This window comes from Tasmannia lanceolata, unplaced genomic scaffold, assembly GCF_043159265.1.
Source record: "Tasmannia lanceolata isolate RefF3 unplaced genomic scaffold, GAP_Taslan_0.1 ptg000021l, whole genome shotgun sequence".
NCBI classification, from domain to species: domain Eukaryota; kingdom Viridiplantae; phylum Streptophyta; class Magnoliopsida; order Canellales; family Winteraceae; genus Tasmannia; species Tasmannia lanceolata.
Window position 1 is genome coordinate 5,252,751 of NW_027518698.1, and position 18,099 is coordinate 5,270,849.

The 18,099-nt window shown below is 38.0% G+C and overlaps 1 protein-coding gene across 1 annotated transcript; it reads right to left on the minus strand.

Annotated features, from left to right (window-relative positions):
- Positions 1-1,084: 1,084 nt before the first annotated feature.
- Positions 1,085-1,474, minus strand: LOC143855392 (uncharacterized). The gene has a single exon (XM_077365510.1). The coding sequence runs from the start codon at positions 1,472-1,474 to the stop codon at positions 1,085-1,087; it is 390 nt and encodes a 129-aa protein (XP_077221625.1).
- Between the last annotated feature and the right edge of the window lie 16,625 nt (positions 1,475-18,099).

Below are 18,099 nucleotides of genomic sequence, written 5' to 3' on the forward strand. Positions count from 1 at the left end.
CATAGAAACATAGGTGCTTCTGCGAAACTCATCATAGACCGGACCATGTCCAACAAAGTCCTATTTCTACGTTCTGAAACACCATTCAATTCTGGTGTTGCAGGTGGGGTCCATTGAGAGATGATTCCATTTTCCTTTAAGTAATTCCTAAACTCATCCGAGAGATACTCTCCACCTCTATCAGAGCGAAGAGTCTTTATTTTATTATTTAATTGATTTTCTACTTCATTCTTGAACTCTTTGAACTTTTCAAAAGTCTCAGACTTATGTCGCATAAGGTTCAAATATCCGTACTTTGAATGGTCATTCATAAAAGTCACAAAGTATATCAGCCCTCCTCTTGCCGGATGAGAAATGGGCTTGCATACATCACTATGTATAATCTCCAACAAATCTTGGGATCTTCCACTCAAGCTCTTAAAGGGAATTTTGGTCATTTTACCTTGAAGACATGATTCACAAGTTGGAAAAGGTTCCACTTGGATAGAATCCAATGGATAGTCTTTTATCAATCTTGTAATCCTATCTAGGTTAATATGGCCTAATCGAAGATGCCATAGATGTGTGGGATTGGTCGTATTCGTTGCTATTTTGAGGTTTGGAATATTTTGAATAGGAATATCCTCAATGTTACTTATATTTTTTAAAGCATTTACTATAAATAATCCGTCAACTAATATACCTTCTGTGATTAAGGAATTACCATTTTTGATAAAAACACTACTTTTATTAAAACTTCCAGAATAAACATCAATCAATAGTTTAGAAACTGAAATCAAATTCCTTCTAATGGAAGAAGGTACATAAAGACAACTATTTAAAAATAAATATCCTCCTAAAAATGCTAGTAGTAGAACACCCACAGCTTCGACTGCAACCGTTACATCCGTTCCAACCTGTAGGTAGAGTTTGCCCTTAGTCAACATTCTGCCTCTCTTGAACTCATAGAGAGGCCTTGGTTGACTTCTTGAAAGTTTTCTTGTTCTTGACTTTGGAAATATTTTTCTTAGAACCTTGGCCTTTACCTTTTGTTTTTTTTTTTTTTTTTTTGCCTTTCGATTTGGGAGTTGAAACTAAGTTAGCTTCAACTAAGGAAGAGGATTTTTTTATTCTTTTTCTGAAGATCCTCAATAGATTGAAGATGATTCAACAATTCTGTTAGCGTCACTGACAGTTTGTTCATATGGTAATTCATGACAAAGTCATTGAATGATGGTGGTAGGGATGCTAACACCATGTTGACTTGCGACTCAGCATCTAACATGGCTCCTAAAATTTTGAGCTCATTTAGATAGCCCATCATCTTCAACATGTGATCTCTAACTGGGGTTCCTTCCACCATTATTGTGGAAACCAGGCCCTTAATTGCTATTTGTCTGGCACCCTGATTTTGTTGTCCACACATCTCCCTAAGATTGTGCATAATATCCATGGATGAAGCCATTCCGACATGTTGTAGCAACACGTTCGACATCGATCCAAAGATATAGCACTTAGCCATTTGGTCATCTTCATTCCATTTTGTGGCTCTGTCCCTGACATCTTGGGGAGCATCGGAACCAGGCAACTAAGGTGCCTCAATAGTCAAGACCCAATGAACTTTCGTTGTTGTGAACGCTAGAGTTAAGTTCCTCTTTCAGTCCACATAATTTGGACCAGTAAGTTTGTTGTCCTCAAGAATCCTAGCTAATGGATTGAAGGATGCCCTATCTAATGCAAAGGAAAGGAGGCATAAAATTAGCAAGACTAACCATTTTAGATTTATCATGCAATGTAACCATTAGATCTGGGTTTTTGATCTGTAATGGTACTGCCCTTTGTTTGTCACATTTATGTGCCCTTCAAACACATAAATCAAGAGAAATAAGATGATTTCTCCAATGGGCATCGAATGCTCATTAACAACTACTTTGTTAAGTACGAGTGGATTCATCTAATCCATCTTATTATTAATATGATATGTGATTTGATTTTGGCCTCCAAGCATCGCAGTGTATCTATCCTTTGGGCATCAACACTCTTTGCTTGGTTAAGTTAACACCCATTACCTCGGAACCATTTTACAAAACATACTAGCTTCTGCTTTGGCATATGACTAATGTATTTTGCAAATATCCCTTATCCTTATAGGAATCTATTAGTTACTCTAGATAGAGAATCAAGATCGGCTTCTGCTTTGGCATATGATCGTCTTGTTCTCTAAACTAGCTAACCAATAAATGGCTATGGAAGGCCATGGATATTAGTCCTTTCGATTTAAATCCCCATTTACAACTTAATATTTTATAAAGAGGGTTACTTTTAAGTGGGAAAAACGTATTCGTATGCATTCATCTAAAACAAATCATCCAATGGAAATACATACATAAGGAAAGGCAAATGCAATCATCCATCACACATCCAAACCATAGAAAAGTAAACCAACCACATCCATAAGCTTAATTTTGGCATCTTTTGGCATCTTGGATTTATAGAGATTCTCCCACTAACCTCTTTATAATTATCTAACAATTTTAGAGTTAGTTAGTCTTCATAATTCCATATTGCCAAAATTAAGGGTGAAATTTAGGCAACTATTAGCTATTCGCAATAGGAAAAATCCGCCAACCTCAAGGCAATTTTTCAAAAATATTGGTACTGATATACTTCATCATATGATGTATCTTAGATCAATAGGAATCATGAAGAAAGTGTCTGCCCTCCACTGAATCGATAAAATCGAGGTTCGCCATCATCTATAGCCTTCTTGAGGCATCGCCATGTCCAAGTTCTTTGATTCGTCGTTGACCTCTCAAGAGCAATTATCTTTCTTCATTACTTTTGATGTAAAAATAAAATAAACTACCCTAGTGTCCTACACTAGCCTAAATAATATGTACATCAAAAGAAATTCTCCATGGAAAACCAGTTGTCCGCACAACTACCTAGAGGGAGTACATAAACCAATAAATCATTAATTATTACATTGCGGACTTTTAATTGCTATATTCTAGTAATATCAAACCATAAAAATAAATAACAAACATCCACAAATATTATCCATATGCATCTCATGCATGGATAGATGTCGAGTAATCCTTTTTGGCCAATTTTTCACCAATAGAGATCAACTCATGCTGAAATTAAATCAAATAATTTTTAATTCGGCCATAAAAACTAGTAACTGTGGACCCCGATCCGAGATAGGCGGTGAGGGAACGGGTCCCCAACACCCTCTGGATCTCCACAAAGTGAAGGAGAGCTCTACCAAGGAACTCTCGAAACTGCTGCCACCCTCACAGCATAGCATGAGTGGCGATATAAAAAGAAAGAGATACATCATGATCCGGAGCCAGGGCTCGAAACCAAGATATATCTAAAAATAACTCAGAGTCGCCATCCATGGATGCGCCATGGAACCAAAACAAATGCTCTGTTTGCAATGGATAACCAGAGATACAAAAGGTCCGTGCCTGATGACGAATGGAGAAGGTCTGAAGAGCGCCCCCAATTCGCCCGAGTGCGAACACTTGGTCTCTTATGCCATTTATTATTAACCTCGAAGAGTTTTGGGCAAAAATCATGTGAAATGGGAACAATCCTCAGGAGTCGTCCATCTAAGCATGCATTTTCTGAGAATAGAAATAATAAGCACACAAAAAATAAATGAAAGAGGTGCCACCTAAATATTGCTAGGTTATGAGTGACATACCTAACTGGTGTCTAAGTTCTAATGGACAAATACATACAAGCTACAGCTAAATGTATAGGATCAGTACAAGAAAGTAAGAGAACATAACAAAACACACAACATAACAAATCCTAAGACTCTAAACGATTTAGCCCGAGTCCTCGGATGGTCTGGTATTCATCCAAAGAAGCCTACGTATCCCCGCCTCCACGAGAATCAAGGCAACGTAGTTCTTCGCACCTACTCTAAGCTATGATGCCTAAGACACCTAGACCTCTATCCTAGACTCGATCTAAAAGACCGGACTAGTTATTAAAGTTTCTTGTACGATTATTTAAATTCCAGTGGATTGTGGATTTTAGGACACCCTATATGCCCTAACTAAATGCAGGTTAGCCCTAAGCTAATGCAGGTGGTTCCTACAACCTATGTGTAACTAGGCTGTATTTCCTAAGGAAAACAATGGGATCATTAGCGCATTCTAGACCTAGTCATCAGTCGGCGATGTGAATCGCCAACTGACCGGACGGAGGCGCTCCTATAACTCTAGGACAAACCCCTAACTCTAAAACAAGCACACAACAAACAGACAACAAATCAAAGACAATACCAAAAATCTAAAACTCTCTATCTAAGACAAAGTCCTAACTTTAGAGGAAGAATTTTTTCGAAAACAATGTTTTGGAAGATTTTTGGTATTTTTAAAAGGGTTAAATGATTTATTTACAAAGGTTTGGTTGGACCTGGGATAAGAATCCCAAGCTGCACTACGTATCTCGTGAAAGAGGATCAAGCCAACGTAGTTCGAAACGAACTTTCCTACTATTACTAAAAATTAACACTCCAAATGATTTTTGAACTTTTTCCAGTTTTCAATTGTTTTTTTGGATTTTTCTGGTTTTCAAATTTTTTTGAGTTTCAAATTTCTAATGTTTTTGGATTTTAAAATTCTTCAATATTTTAGGACCCTTAAATGCTTTCACTCCTACTGGGAACACTCAAGCATAACCACAAACTAGGGCAAAGCCCTGAAGCAAAAGGGGAAACCTCAAATAAGCAACGAGTGTCAAAGACACACGAATAAACCACAAACAAGTAAAGAAGTGTCCCAAGAACAGAGAAAACAATTTAAGATCCCAAGCAGGGAAGGCTCTATTTGACTGAGTTAGTCTCTAATGGAAAAACTCCTAACTAATAACACCAGGGAGGGAGTACAAATGAGTCAGAGACTCTTTAATAACACTAACAAGTCACAGACTCGCTCTAAAAGAGGAGGCCACTCTAACATGAGGCTAGGTACGCCTCCTAAAGGGGAAACTCTCTATATGAGACAAGGCTTGTCTCCGAGACACAAATGACATAAACAAAGGTTCTTATGAGACTGGGCAAGTCTCCTATATACAAAGGAGGGGTATGCTACTTGGACTGAGCAAGTCCCCTAAGGATGGGCTTGGGCTAGCGCCTTCATCGCCCTAATATGAAAGAAGTTTCCGAAAAAATCAATAAAATCTTTCGACTCAAAGAGAATCCCGAAAAACACGCTAGAAGTAATCCCGAAAAATAGAATTACATCTCCAAAGAGAAAGCAATTCGGAAAATCCTACAGGAGTAGCGAATAGACAAAGGTCAAAGAAGCCCTATGAAAGGTCTCAAGTACTGGGGAAAAACTCGAAGGGGAAATAGGGAGTGGCTTGCCCCTCTTATCGACTTGTTCCATACGAAACGAAGTCGGCTCAACTAATATGGATCAATCATGTCGACCGACTTGCTTCACAAGAACCGAAGTCACTTAGATAGGGTAAAAAAATCAAATATCTCGATTGACTTGCTCCACAAAGAACTAAACTGATTGGGATCACAAAAGGTAGATTTCTGAAAACAGAACACCACATGGAGTTTGAAGAGGATTGTGACAGACATTACTTTGCCTCTAAATGATAAAAGCCCAAAGCATGGATTCCCCTACTGACCCTCTATTACATTTCAAGATATAATCAATGAAACTTAAGCGAAATCAATCAAATATTAATGAGATTGAATCAGACATCAAAAACAATAAGATCTATTGCATTTCAAAACAACAATAAGAACGTGAGCTCAAATCCAACATTGGCAAAGCAATGAGACCACCTACTTTGCAAGTACATCAGAAACAGGCGCATGAGATTAAATTGGGCATCAATAATACAACAAGATCAACGAAATTGAATCAGCTTTTTCCCTCTTTTTTTTTTAATAAAATACTGAGATCGACTTGTCAATTCCATCACCATATAACAATCTAGCAATAGATCAATGAAAATCTAACTGATGAGATCTCCTTTTACAAGGAAACTTTCGATCTATCTGAAAATCCATAGCAAGGCAAGAGAATTTCATCCATACCCAACATCACGAGCAATCACAAAGAGAATGAATACAAATATTTGACTAAAATGATTACCTGAGCTTGCTAATGGAATTTAGGCAGAAGGATGCCACAAAACCCAAAGATATTCGCTGAAAGATGATGTAAATCGCTTGATCTAATCTAAGCTTAGAGGCTTTGGCTCTAGGGTTTGACGGTGGTATTAAGGTCAGAAATGAGGTTTGAGGAGATGGGGGTAATGGCAGCAACAAAGCAGATGGTTGTAATTTAGAATCAAGGTTGGGGTCAAAGTAATAGGGTCGGATTTAATGGGGATGCGAAGAAGAAGATGGCGAAATGGGTTTGCAGGGTGGAGAAGAGAATGGCCGGATTTGGAGCTTGGGAGGCCGGAGTTGGAGCTCCAACAATGGCCGATTCCCTCTTTTTTTTTTCTTTGCTTTCTCTGTTTTCTCCCTCTCTCTCTGTTAGGTGAAAATGGGGGTAGCTGTGGTGGGAAAAAGAATGGGTTTTGGGTAAGGTTTTGAAGTGGGTTTGGGTCGGATTCAAGGTGGGAGTGGAGGTGGCGGTCGGTTGGAGGTAGCCGGATTCCGATGAGGTGTGGTCGGAGAAGAAGGGTTTGATTGTTGGGTAAATCCAAGGTTTGGATTAGGGTAAAAGAAAATGGAAGATGGTGGTGGTGTTGATTGGTGGTGAAAAATGGGTTTGGGCTACAAGCGATGGAAATGGAGGGTCTGATGGTGATAAGGTTGGCTGTAGAAAACGGACGGATTCCGGGCCGGAATCTATGGCTTCTGTTGGTGAAAAGGTGTTGGAGTGGAAGATGGTGGGCGGCTGGAAGACCGGTGGGTTGGTTTTGTAAGAAATGAAAAGGGTTTTGACTTGGAGATGGTGGTGGGGTTTTAGGAAATGGCGGTTGCAATGGAATAGAGGAGAAGATGGTTTAAAAGGAAGATGGGGGGTTGGAAATGGTTGTTGATGGGGTCGGAATTCCGGCGAAATGGCCGGAGAAGATGAAGTGGCTTTATATGGTATGGCAGTGGAGGGGTCGGCTAGAGGAGAGGTGACCGGAGGGAGTGATGGTGGTGGCAATAGTGGGATTTGCCGGAGGTGCGGTCGGAGATAGCATCTTTCCTCTCCCTCTCTGCTCTCTCTCTTTCGGCTACCCAGATCCGGTCTCCCCTCTTCTTCTTCTTTTTTTGGTGAAGAAGACTCCACCCCTTTTTAAGCCCTAATCGATCCTCTTTAGAGCGGAAATGACGCTGCTGCCCCGACTTTTTCCATGGACAGCCCCTTGTAGATAAATTTATGACTATTCTGCTACCCTATAGGGGGTGGCTAGGCAAGGGGAGGGGCAAATATATCATTTTTTCATTTAGCACAAGGATTAGTATTGGCACCCATTCCTTGTCTAAATAACTCCTCTTCTAGCCTGGATTAACTAAGAAAATGATAAGAGAACAACCATTTTTTTTAAGCGCACTCCCCTAGCTCGCCATTTCTCTTTTGGGTTAAGAGTAGATGGGAATTGACATGGGAACATCCCTGCTTCGATAAGCCACCCTCCTTCAACATTGAATGAAAGAAAACGATATCAGTATCTCTTTCAGGGTTTTTCGAATGTTTTGTAAACGACGGAATTTTAGGCTTTTCAAGCTCCTTCGCATTCAGGACTAGAGATTTCAGAAATTTTGAGATCGATTTTGGGAATTTGAAATTGACTCTAAATTCGGTTTTGAAACTCGGGTTTTGGGAACTTTATTCAATTTTGGGTAAAAGGGTTCGGTCAAAATGGGGTGTCTACACTAACATCTTAAAAAAATTAATATAATCATTCCTTATGATGGCAGAAGTTACCACAAAATTGTTTGCCTAAAAACGAAATCGTTTGAGCGAGAAAAGCTCAAAATAATGGTTTTTGGGAACCCTTTCAAAATAGCATAATTTTTGAATATTTTAAGTGGGAGAAAAATATTCGGACTTCCAAATTAGCTACTGATTACGCTTAAAATACTCCCAAATAATGTTTAAAATTTTTAATCTTCGGCTATAAATTTTTCTCACAACTTTGGGGCCATTTCGAAATAAAAAATGCAATTCCCGAAATAAAAATCAGCAAAAGGCTGCACTTTTGCCTGAGCTTGTAAAAATCATATCTCCCAATCCGCTCATCGGATTTTGATGATTCTTGATGCGTTGGACTCGTATTCGAGTCTACTTTTTAACCATCAAGGATCAGATCAAAATCACAATGAGTAGATCGAAATTACAAATCTTTACACAACAGTCCATATGTTGGCTAATTAACACTACGGACTAACAACCTCAGATAGCTAGGATAGAATGTACGAACTCACAGCGGATATACCGCATGATCTATCTTTGGTAAATTTAATCCCTTGATCTGAGCCCTAGTTGCTCTGATACCACTTGAAGGAAGGTTATCCCCTTCCGGCAAGATCGCTATGCGCAGCGGAACAAAAATCGCTTAGAATTTAAAATTTTTCTTTTGATCTTGCTTTTGCCCAAGGTCCTAGAGTCTAGATCAGTTAATTAAGTTAATCAAACATAAATAAATGCCTTTTTGAAGAAGAAATCAAGGAATCACGCTGCTTGATCTACTCCTCGAACGGTTGCGATCGTTCTAAACGTCGCGGACCCCGCAAGTTGAACCGATGGATTCTTTTTCTTTGCTCGGACTATTGTGGATGTAAATAACTCTTATTCACCTATTTAAGGTCTGATCTAATCAGTACCTTTGTTGTAGAGAATAGAGAAATTGATTGGAAGCCTTTCACTTTGAAACTAGTTCAATTGGAAGAGAAATAAAGAGAGAGAGAGAGAGAGAGAGATGGAAAACTATTTTTCCAAAGGGAGAACAAGGGAGAACGAATTTTTGAATATTCCATACTTAAAATTTCGTTCTCCCCTCTCTCTTTTATATAAAGTAGAGTTTTGGTTTGATAAATCCTTGTTTCTCTCTCCCAATTCCAATCCAATTGAGAAACTGACTTGAATTGAGACTCCTCGAGTGAATGGGACTCTCACAAACCTCCAAGGCTATGTGGAGACACTAAAGATACATGGGATAACGTGTATGGAGGCCTCCCTCCAGCCCTCTTGGCCTTATCTCATAAGAGTTGGTATTGTAAACAAATTGCTTGCTTTGTAGATCCTACAATTTAGCAATTCTTATCAAACAAGGAGTTTGAGTGCAACTCAAAGTCCTTTAGCAATTGTGACTCTTTTCCCCAGTTCTCCAACTGATTTAGGAGTGTTGTGAGCCCCACAAACCTTATCCAAATGTGTAGTCCTATCCCAATTCCCAATTCCATTCCAATTCCTCAACTTTTGCAAAACCGGTTTGGGAATAACTATCCTCATTTGGATTACACATTATTATGATAATTATTAATCAAATTAATAATACATAATAATTTATAATAATTAAATAATAATTTAATCGATTAATAACTCACATCCAGTGGGAGTTATTTCGCCTCCAATTTGTCTTCAAAAAATTCTCTTACTGTGGACCCCGATCCAAGATAGGCGGTGAGAGGGAACGAGTCCCTAACACCCTCTCTAGATCATCCACGTGTGAATGAGAGCTCTGCCAAGGAACTCTCGAAATGGTTGCCACCCTCATAGCATAGCACGAGTGGCGATATAAAAAGAAAGAGATACATCCTGATCAGGAGCCAAGGCTCGAAACCGAGTTGTACCTAAAAATAAACTCAGAGTCGCCATCCATGGATATGCCATGGAACCCTAAAATCAAATCCTCTGTGCAATGGATAACCAGAAATATATATGTGTTCGTGTCTGGTTACGAATGGAGAAGGTCTGAAGAGCACCCCCAATTCGTCCGAGTGCAAGCACTTGGTCTCTTATGCCATTTTCATTAACTCCAAAGAAGTTTGGATAGAAATCATGTGAAATGAGAACAATCCTCAGGAGTCATCTACCTAAGCATGCATTTCCTGAGAATACAAATAATAAACACACATAACATAAAATGAAAGATGTGTCACCTAAGCATAGCTAGGTTATGAGTGACATACCTAATGGGTGTCTAAGTTTTGATGTGCAAACACATGCAAGCTATAGCTAAAGGTATAGGATCAGTACAATAAAGTAAGAAAACACATCAAATCCTACAATAACAGCACAACAAATCTTAAGACTCTAAATGATTAGCCCGAGTCCTCGGATGGTCTGGTATTCATCCAAAGAAGCCTACGTATCCCCACCTCCACGAGAATCAAGGCAACGTAGTTCTTCGTGCCTATTCTAAGCTAGGATGCCTAAGACACCTAGACCTCTATCCTAGACTCGATCTAAAAGACCGGACTAGTTATTAAAGTTTCTTGTACGATTATTTAAATTACAGTGAATGATGGATTTTAGGACACCCTATATGCCCTAACTAAATGCAGATTAGCCCTAAGCTAATGCAGGTGGTTTCTACAACCTATGTGTAACTAGGCTGTGTTTCCTAAGGAAAACAAAGGATTGACTAACGTATCCTACTCTAGTCATCACTCGGCGATGTAGATCGCCGACTGACCGGACGGAGGCGCTCCTATAACTCTAGGACAGACCCCTAACTCTAAAACAAGCACACAACAAACAAACAACCTATCAAAAGAAACTCCTAACTCTGAAACTCTCTATCTAAGAGAAACTCCTAACTCTAGAGGAAGATCTTTTGAAAACAAGGTTTTAAAGGTTGCTTATTCAAAAGATTTTAAAAAATGCTATTTACAAAAGTTTGGCTGGACTTGGGATATAAATCCCAAGCTGCACTACGTACCTCGGAAGAGGATCAAGCCAACGTAGTTCGAAACGAACTCTCCTAATTACTACTCCTAAAACACTCAACACTTTAAAAGATTTGAGGCTTTTGATATTTTTTAAATGTTTTTTATGTTTTAAATTTCTAATGTTTTTTAGTTTTATATGTTTTAAAATGTTTTTGGGTTTTAAAGCTTTTCAAATGTTTTTGGATTTTAAATTTCTGATTTCACCCTTTTGGTCAAAGACTGGAGGGAACATACAAAGCAAAACCCTTGGGCCAAACCCTATGGCAAATAGGGGAAACCCCTAAACAAGGCAAACTAATGATCAAGGATAAAGACAACGATCTAAAATCCTAAAAAAGCAAAGCTCTAATGAGACTGTGCTAGTCTCTAATAAAATAAGAGTGACGACAACACTAAGAATAAGCTCCCAAAAACAACTAAAGAAATGGGAGAAATGAGTCAAGGACTCTTTAATACTGTAAGCCCAAGGGTCTACTCTCCTATCTTGTTTTGATGATTCTAAACATAATTGATTGTGTTTTTGAATACTAATCAATTTGCTTTGAAGTGTTGTGTTTGAGATAGGATTGATCATTGAAGAAACCAACACACAACATGGTCATGCTTGGAGATATCCCATACAAGAGTCAAAGGAGCTAAGTGAAGCTCACCTCATCTCTCAAGCAAGCATACACAAAGATGGAAGATCATTTGAAGACCAAAGCTAAAGAGGGATCGAAGATTGCATAGGTATCATTGTACATCCTTTCTCTTTAGATTTTCAAGTCAAGGCAAAACGTTTTCAAAGTGTTTTCAACTTGTTTTTTCAAAGAACACTTAAGAACTTAAAATGCATTAGTGAATGGTTATGTGGTGGACAAACATGTTGGGACCCTCATAAACATTCCAAAATAACCATAGGAGTTGAGTTCCAAAAGCTAAAAATCAAACAAGCAATAAAAATCAAAAACTGCGGATTTTTAGGCTTCTCGGAACTCCGAGATTTTTTCTCAGAGCTCCGAGCTCGGAACTCCGAGAAAAGGTCCAGTAGCGTCTGGACATTTTCTCGGAACTCCGAGAAATTTTCTCGGAACTCCGAGAAATGGTCCAGTAGAAAAATTCCATTTTATGGCCGTTGTCTCGGAACTCCGAGAATATTTCTCGGAACTCCGAGAATGGTTCTCGGAACTCCGAGAACCTTGCGACAGCTCAAAAAAGAGCCGTTGGGTTTTGAATTAAAATTTGTTTTTTGTTATCTACACCCCCAAACGGTCATATTTTGAGGAGAGACTATTTATACAATATCTAGAGGATTATTTCCTCTCTCTTGATTTTTGAAAAACCCTCTTAAGCACTCAAGCAAACTTGCAACCCTTTCAAGCTTAAGATTTTTGGTTTTTCCCAAACTTGCCTTTCACTTGTGAACCTATTGAGTTTGGATTTAGAGCTATCACTTGCAATCTTTGTTGAAGAGCAATCAAGGAACTACAAAGGGCATCAAGCTTTCAAGAAGAAGCCAAGCTATCAAATCTTCCATATCTTGTATAGGTGGCTAGGGCATTCCTTTTTTAATTCCCTAGAGAGCAACAGCTTAGAACTCGGCGGAGAAGGAGAGTCTTTGTAAAGGTGTAAGGGCATCCTTGTTTAATATCCCTTGGAATTGTAACCGCCTCGGAGCCGGGCATCGTGGAGGTCTCCAATAGTGGAATCCCTCAAGTGCGACCTTGAGTAGAGTGGAGTAGGCCGTTGGCCGAACCACTATATATCGGTGTGTCATTTCTCACGCTTGCATTTCCATTATTGTCTTGGTTTGGCATTTCACTTTGTTCTTTCAATTATATTTGCACTAACCAAATATTTAATTAAGTGAAGAAAAATTCCAATTAGGGTTTATAGATAATTTTCAAAAGGCCTAATATTGAGTTAAATTCAATTCACCCCCCCTCTTGAGTATTTCAATTGGTATCAAAGCCTCGTCTCTAATTTTTAGAAAACCCTAACCGGTCTAGAGTAAAGATTCTAAAATGGCAAACTACCCTCAACACCATGAAGGTTATTCAAACACTAGGCCACCCTATTTTGATGGAACAAACTATGGTTTTTGGAAAACCAAAATGAAAATCTTTTTAACCCAAGACTATCAAATGTGGAGAGCAATTAATAATGAATACATCTTACCCACAAGAAATTTAAATGATTGGACCGAAGCCGAACAACAAGCTTCGAATTATAATGCCAAAGCCATGAATTCTCTTATTTGTGCTCTATCTCCCGGAGAATTCAATAGAGTATCAAATTTGAATTCGGCTAAGGAAATTTGGGACACTTTAGAAGTCACCCATGAGGGAACCAATCAAGTAAAAGAATCTAAAATGAACCATCTCTTTCGGCAATACGAACTCTTTCAAATGACATCCGATGAAACAATTGCCGACATGTACACTAGATTCACCAATCTTGTAAATGGATTAAGGGGTCTTGGAAAACAATTTTCCAATAGAGATTTAGTGACTAAAATCCTTAGGTCCTTACCTTTGTCTTGGGAATCCAAAACCTCCGCAATCACCGAAGCCAAGGACATGAACACATTGAACCTAGATGAACTAATAGGGTCCTTGATCACCCATGAAATGATTTTCAAAACAAAAGCACCCGAAATTGAAACTAAAATCGAAAAAGGAAAAGGAATTGCTTTTGCTTGTAATATAGGTGAAAATGAAGATGCAAAAGAAGACATGGAAGATGAAGTTGCCCTCCTAACAAGAAGGATCAAATTCTTGCAAAGGAACATGGGAGGGATGAGAAATAGAAGGACAAACCCTCCATTCAAGAAGAAAGAAGAACTCGGTGATGGATCTTCTCAACCACGATGTTACGGTTGCAAGAAGCTTGGACACATTCGCCCGGATTGTCCACTCAACAATGAACCCACTTCAAACAACCGCTTCAAGAGAAGAGAAGGCAAGAAAGGAATGACCGCCACGTGGGATGAAGAAATTGAAAGCGAAGGCGAACAAAATGATGGCGAAGATTGCTTGATAGCAAGGAACGTATGCTTCATGGCCTCAACAAACGACAACAATGAGGTAAACACTTTAAATAATGTTATTGTTTTAAAAGAAGTTCTTGATTCCCTACAAAATGCAAATGATGAACTTGAAATTCAATTTGATAAAATTGCATCACTTGAAAATTCTCTTGCTAACATGACAAAAGAATTTGGTTGGTTAAAAAAGGATCATGAATTTTTAGATGATAAGAATGAAAAATACAAAGTAGAAATTCATGAGTTAAATGCTTCTATCAAAATCTTAAATAAAAACCGACAAGAACTCTCAAATGAAAACAACAATCTAAAGCATGAAAATGGTAGATTATCTTTTGAGTATGATGAACTAAAGAAACTTTTTGAAAAATTTGAAAATAGTTCATTAAAATTGGATAGGCTTGTAAATCTTCAAAGAATGTCAAGTGACAAAAGTGGACTTGGACATAAATGGAACACCACAATATCCAACTATAAAACTAAACTTGAAAAGGTTTCTTCTAGCGGTACCAAAATTTGCTTTTATTGTGGTCTAGAAGGTCATTACAAGGTTGCTTGCTTACATGCTAAACAAGATAAGATTAAGTTGAACTCTAATGTGAAAACAAATGAACATAGCAAGATTAGGAAGATTTGGGTACCTAAGGGATCTCACTTGCCTATTCATATGTAGGTATGCCTTAAAAGCCATAACAAGAAGAACACATGGTACCTTGATAGTGGATGCTCTAGACATATGACCAGAGACCTTACTCAATTCGCATCCCTATCGCTCAAGGATGGTGGAGACGTTACCTTTGGAGATGATAAGAAAGGAAAAGTCAAAGGTGAAGGCACCATAGGTAACTCTACCTCTCCCATACATGATGTACTATTTGTTGATGGCTTGTCCCATAATCTTATTAGCATTAGTCAATTATGTGATAATGGTTTTGAAGTTGTCTTCAATCCCGATAAATGCATTGTTAAAAATAAGATAAATGGAGAAGTAAAATTCATAGGGTCTAGAGACAATAACATTTATACAATTGGACTAGATGATCTTAGACTCCAAAATGTGACTTGTCTAAATGCCATTAGTGAGGATTCTTGGCTATGGCATAGGAGGTTGGGTCATGCCGGAATGGATCTCATTTCGACCCTCTCCTCAAAAGAAAGTGTTAGAGGATTGCCTAAGTTCAAATTCATCAAGGATCACATTTGTAGAACTTGTCAATTAGGAAAACAATTGAAAAGCTCTTTTGCACCTAAAAATATGATTTCAACTTCCTACCCCTTGGAGCTACTTCATATGGATCTTTTTGGACCAATGAAGACTAGTAGCCTAGGTGGAAAGAGGTACGTGTTTGTAGTTGTTGATGACTACTCACGATTCACATGGGTCATATTTCTAGGACATAAAGATGAAACTTATGAAAACTTTCTTACATTGTGCAATCAAATTCAAAATGAAAAAGGTATTGCCATCTCCCACATTAGAAGTGATCATGGAACTGAATTTGAAAATGTACATTTTGACACTTATTGTAATGAACATGGCATAAAACATAATTTTTCCGCACCTAGAACACCTCAACAAAATGGAGTAGTAGAAAGAAAGAATCGAACTCTCCAAGAAATGGCTAGAACTATGTTGCATGAAAATGATCTCCCTAGATATTTTTGGGCGGAAGCGGTTAGCACCGCTTGCTATATCATAAACAGGGTATATCTAAGGCCAATTTCTAAGAAAACACCTTATGAGCTTTGGAAAAACTTGAAACCAAATATAAGCTATTTTAGAGTGTTTGGATGTAAATGCTTTATTTTAAACATCAAAGATAATCTACACAAATTTGATAGGAAATCGGATGATGGAATATTCTTAGGGTATTCTTCTCACAGCAAGGCATATAGAGTATTTAATAGGAGAACCCTAGTAGTAGAAGAATCCATGCATGTGACATTTGATGAAAGAGAGCCAACATCACAAGAAATGCCACATGATGAGGATGAACCCATTGAACATCTTTTTCCAAAATTGAGTGCTCCTCCTCATGCATCAACAAGTCATACATTACCTAGTGAGGAAGTAGAAAATGAAATTGATGACTCATTGCCTAGGGATAGGAGAACATTGGTAGATCATCCTGAATCCCAAATTTTAGGTGATGCCACATTGCCAGTAAGAACTAGATCATACTATCGTAGTGTGAGTAACAATTTGGCGTTCCTATCCGAATTAGAACCAAAATCCATCAAGGAAGCTGAAAAGGATGAATATTGGTTGATGGCCATGCAAGAAGAGCTAAGTCAATTCGAAAGGAACAAAGTGTGGAGGCTAGTACCTAGACCTAGTGATCATCCAGTCATTGGCACGAGATGGATGTATAGAAATAAATTGGATGAAAATGGAATTATCACTAGGAATAAAGCTAGGCTTGTAGCCCAAGGGTACAATCAGGAGGAAGGGATAGATTATGATGAGACATTTGCTCCTGTTGCCCGTATGGAGGCTATTAGGATACTTTTGGCATATGCATCTCATAAAGGATTTAAACTATATCAAATGGATGTCAAAAGTGCCTTCCTAAATGGCTATATTCAAGAGGAAGTGTATGTTGAGCAACCTCCAGGTTTTGAAGACTTCAAACATCCAAATCATGTCTTCAGGCTTGATAAAGCTTTATATGGATTAAAGCAAGCTCCTAGAGCTTGGTATGAGAGGCTTTGCACTTTCTTAGTTGAAAAGGGATTCGAGATGGGAAAGGTGGATAAAACCTTATTTATCAAAAGAGAAAATCATGATATCCTCCTTGTCCAAATCTATGTGGATGATACCATCTGTGGCTCAACTAATCAAAAATTGTGTGATGAATTTGCAACCTTAATGAAAAATGAATTTGAAATGAGCATGATGGGAGAGTTAACCTACTTCTTAGGACTCCAAATTAAACAATACAAAAATGGAATATTTTTAAATCAAGAAAAATATACAAAGGAGTTATTAAAGAAGTATGGCATGGATAGCAGTAAGACATCAAGAATTCCCATGAGTACTACTGCTAAGCTAGAAAAAGATGAATTTGGCAAATCTGTGGATCAGAAATTGTATAGGGGTATGATAGGTAGTTTGCTCTATTTGACAGCCAGCAGACCAGACATTATGTTTATTGTTTGTCTCTGTGCTCGATTTCAATCGGATCCTAAAGAATCTCACCTATCAGCAGTTAAGAAGATCTTCAAGTACTTAAGAGGAACCCAAAGTCTAGGACTGTGGTATGAAAGATCATCTTCCTTCACTCTCATCGGATATTCAGATGCAGACTTTGCTGGATGTAGAGTAGATAGGAAAAGCACTAGTGGGACTTGCCAATTCTTGGGTAAATCACTTGTTTCATGGTTTAGCAAGAAGCAAAATTCAGTAGCTCTGTCCACAACAGAAGCAGAATATGTGGCAGCTGGAGCTTGCTGTGCTCAAGTCCTATGGATGAAAAGCACATTGATGGACTATGCAATCAAAATGGAAAATATTCTCATCCAATGTGACAATACTAGTGCTATATGCTTAACAAAGAACCCCATACAACACTCAAGAACAAAACACATTGAGATTAGGCACCACTTCATCAGAGATCACTCACAAAAAGGGGATATTTGCTTAAAATATATCAACACTGAAGATCAATTAGCAGATATCTTTACAAAACCCCTTAGTGATGATAGAATTTGTTATATCCGAAGTGCCTTAAACATTTGGAGTGCGGATCAAATTAAAGAAATTGCCAAATAAATACTTTGTGCCTTTAACCAGCTTATTTATATAGTATTTATATATATAATCTTTGTTTGGTAGTATCTGCATGAATGAGATGTCAAATTTTTAATCTTAAAAATCACTCAATTGATATTCTTAGCCTTCTTAGTTTTTCTAAGTTGGAGAGGTATCTTCACTTTAATTAAAATACCTAACATCTTGACATATGTCAACATCTCAATCATGAACAGGTATATGTGCATTACTTGGTTATATATTTTTATACCATAAGCATTGATTTAGGGGGAGTTATCTACTCCTAAATTTTTTTTACACCCTTTCTGTCGATGACAAAAGGGGGAGAAGGTTTGAAATTGATTATCTATTCAAATTTACTATATGCACCTCATGCTTATAACTTGTATCATTTATATGTGTGCATATATTGAGGGGGAGTTCTAGTATTCACTTGCCTAC

Excerpts from the sequence above, each read along its gene's own strand:
- LOC143855392 (XM_077365510.1), bottom strand. The coding sequence starts at position 1,474 with ATGTCGAACGTGTTGCTACAACATGTCGGAATGGCTTCATCCATGGAT.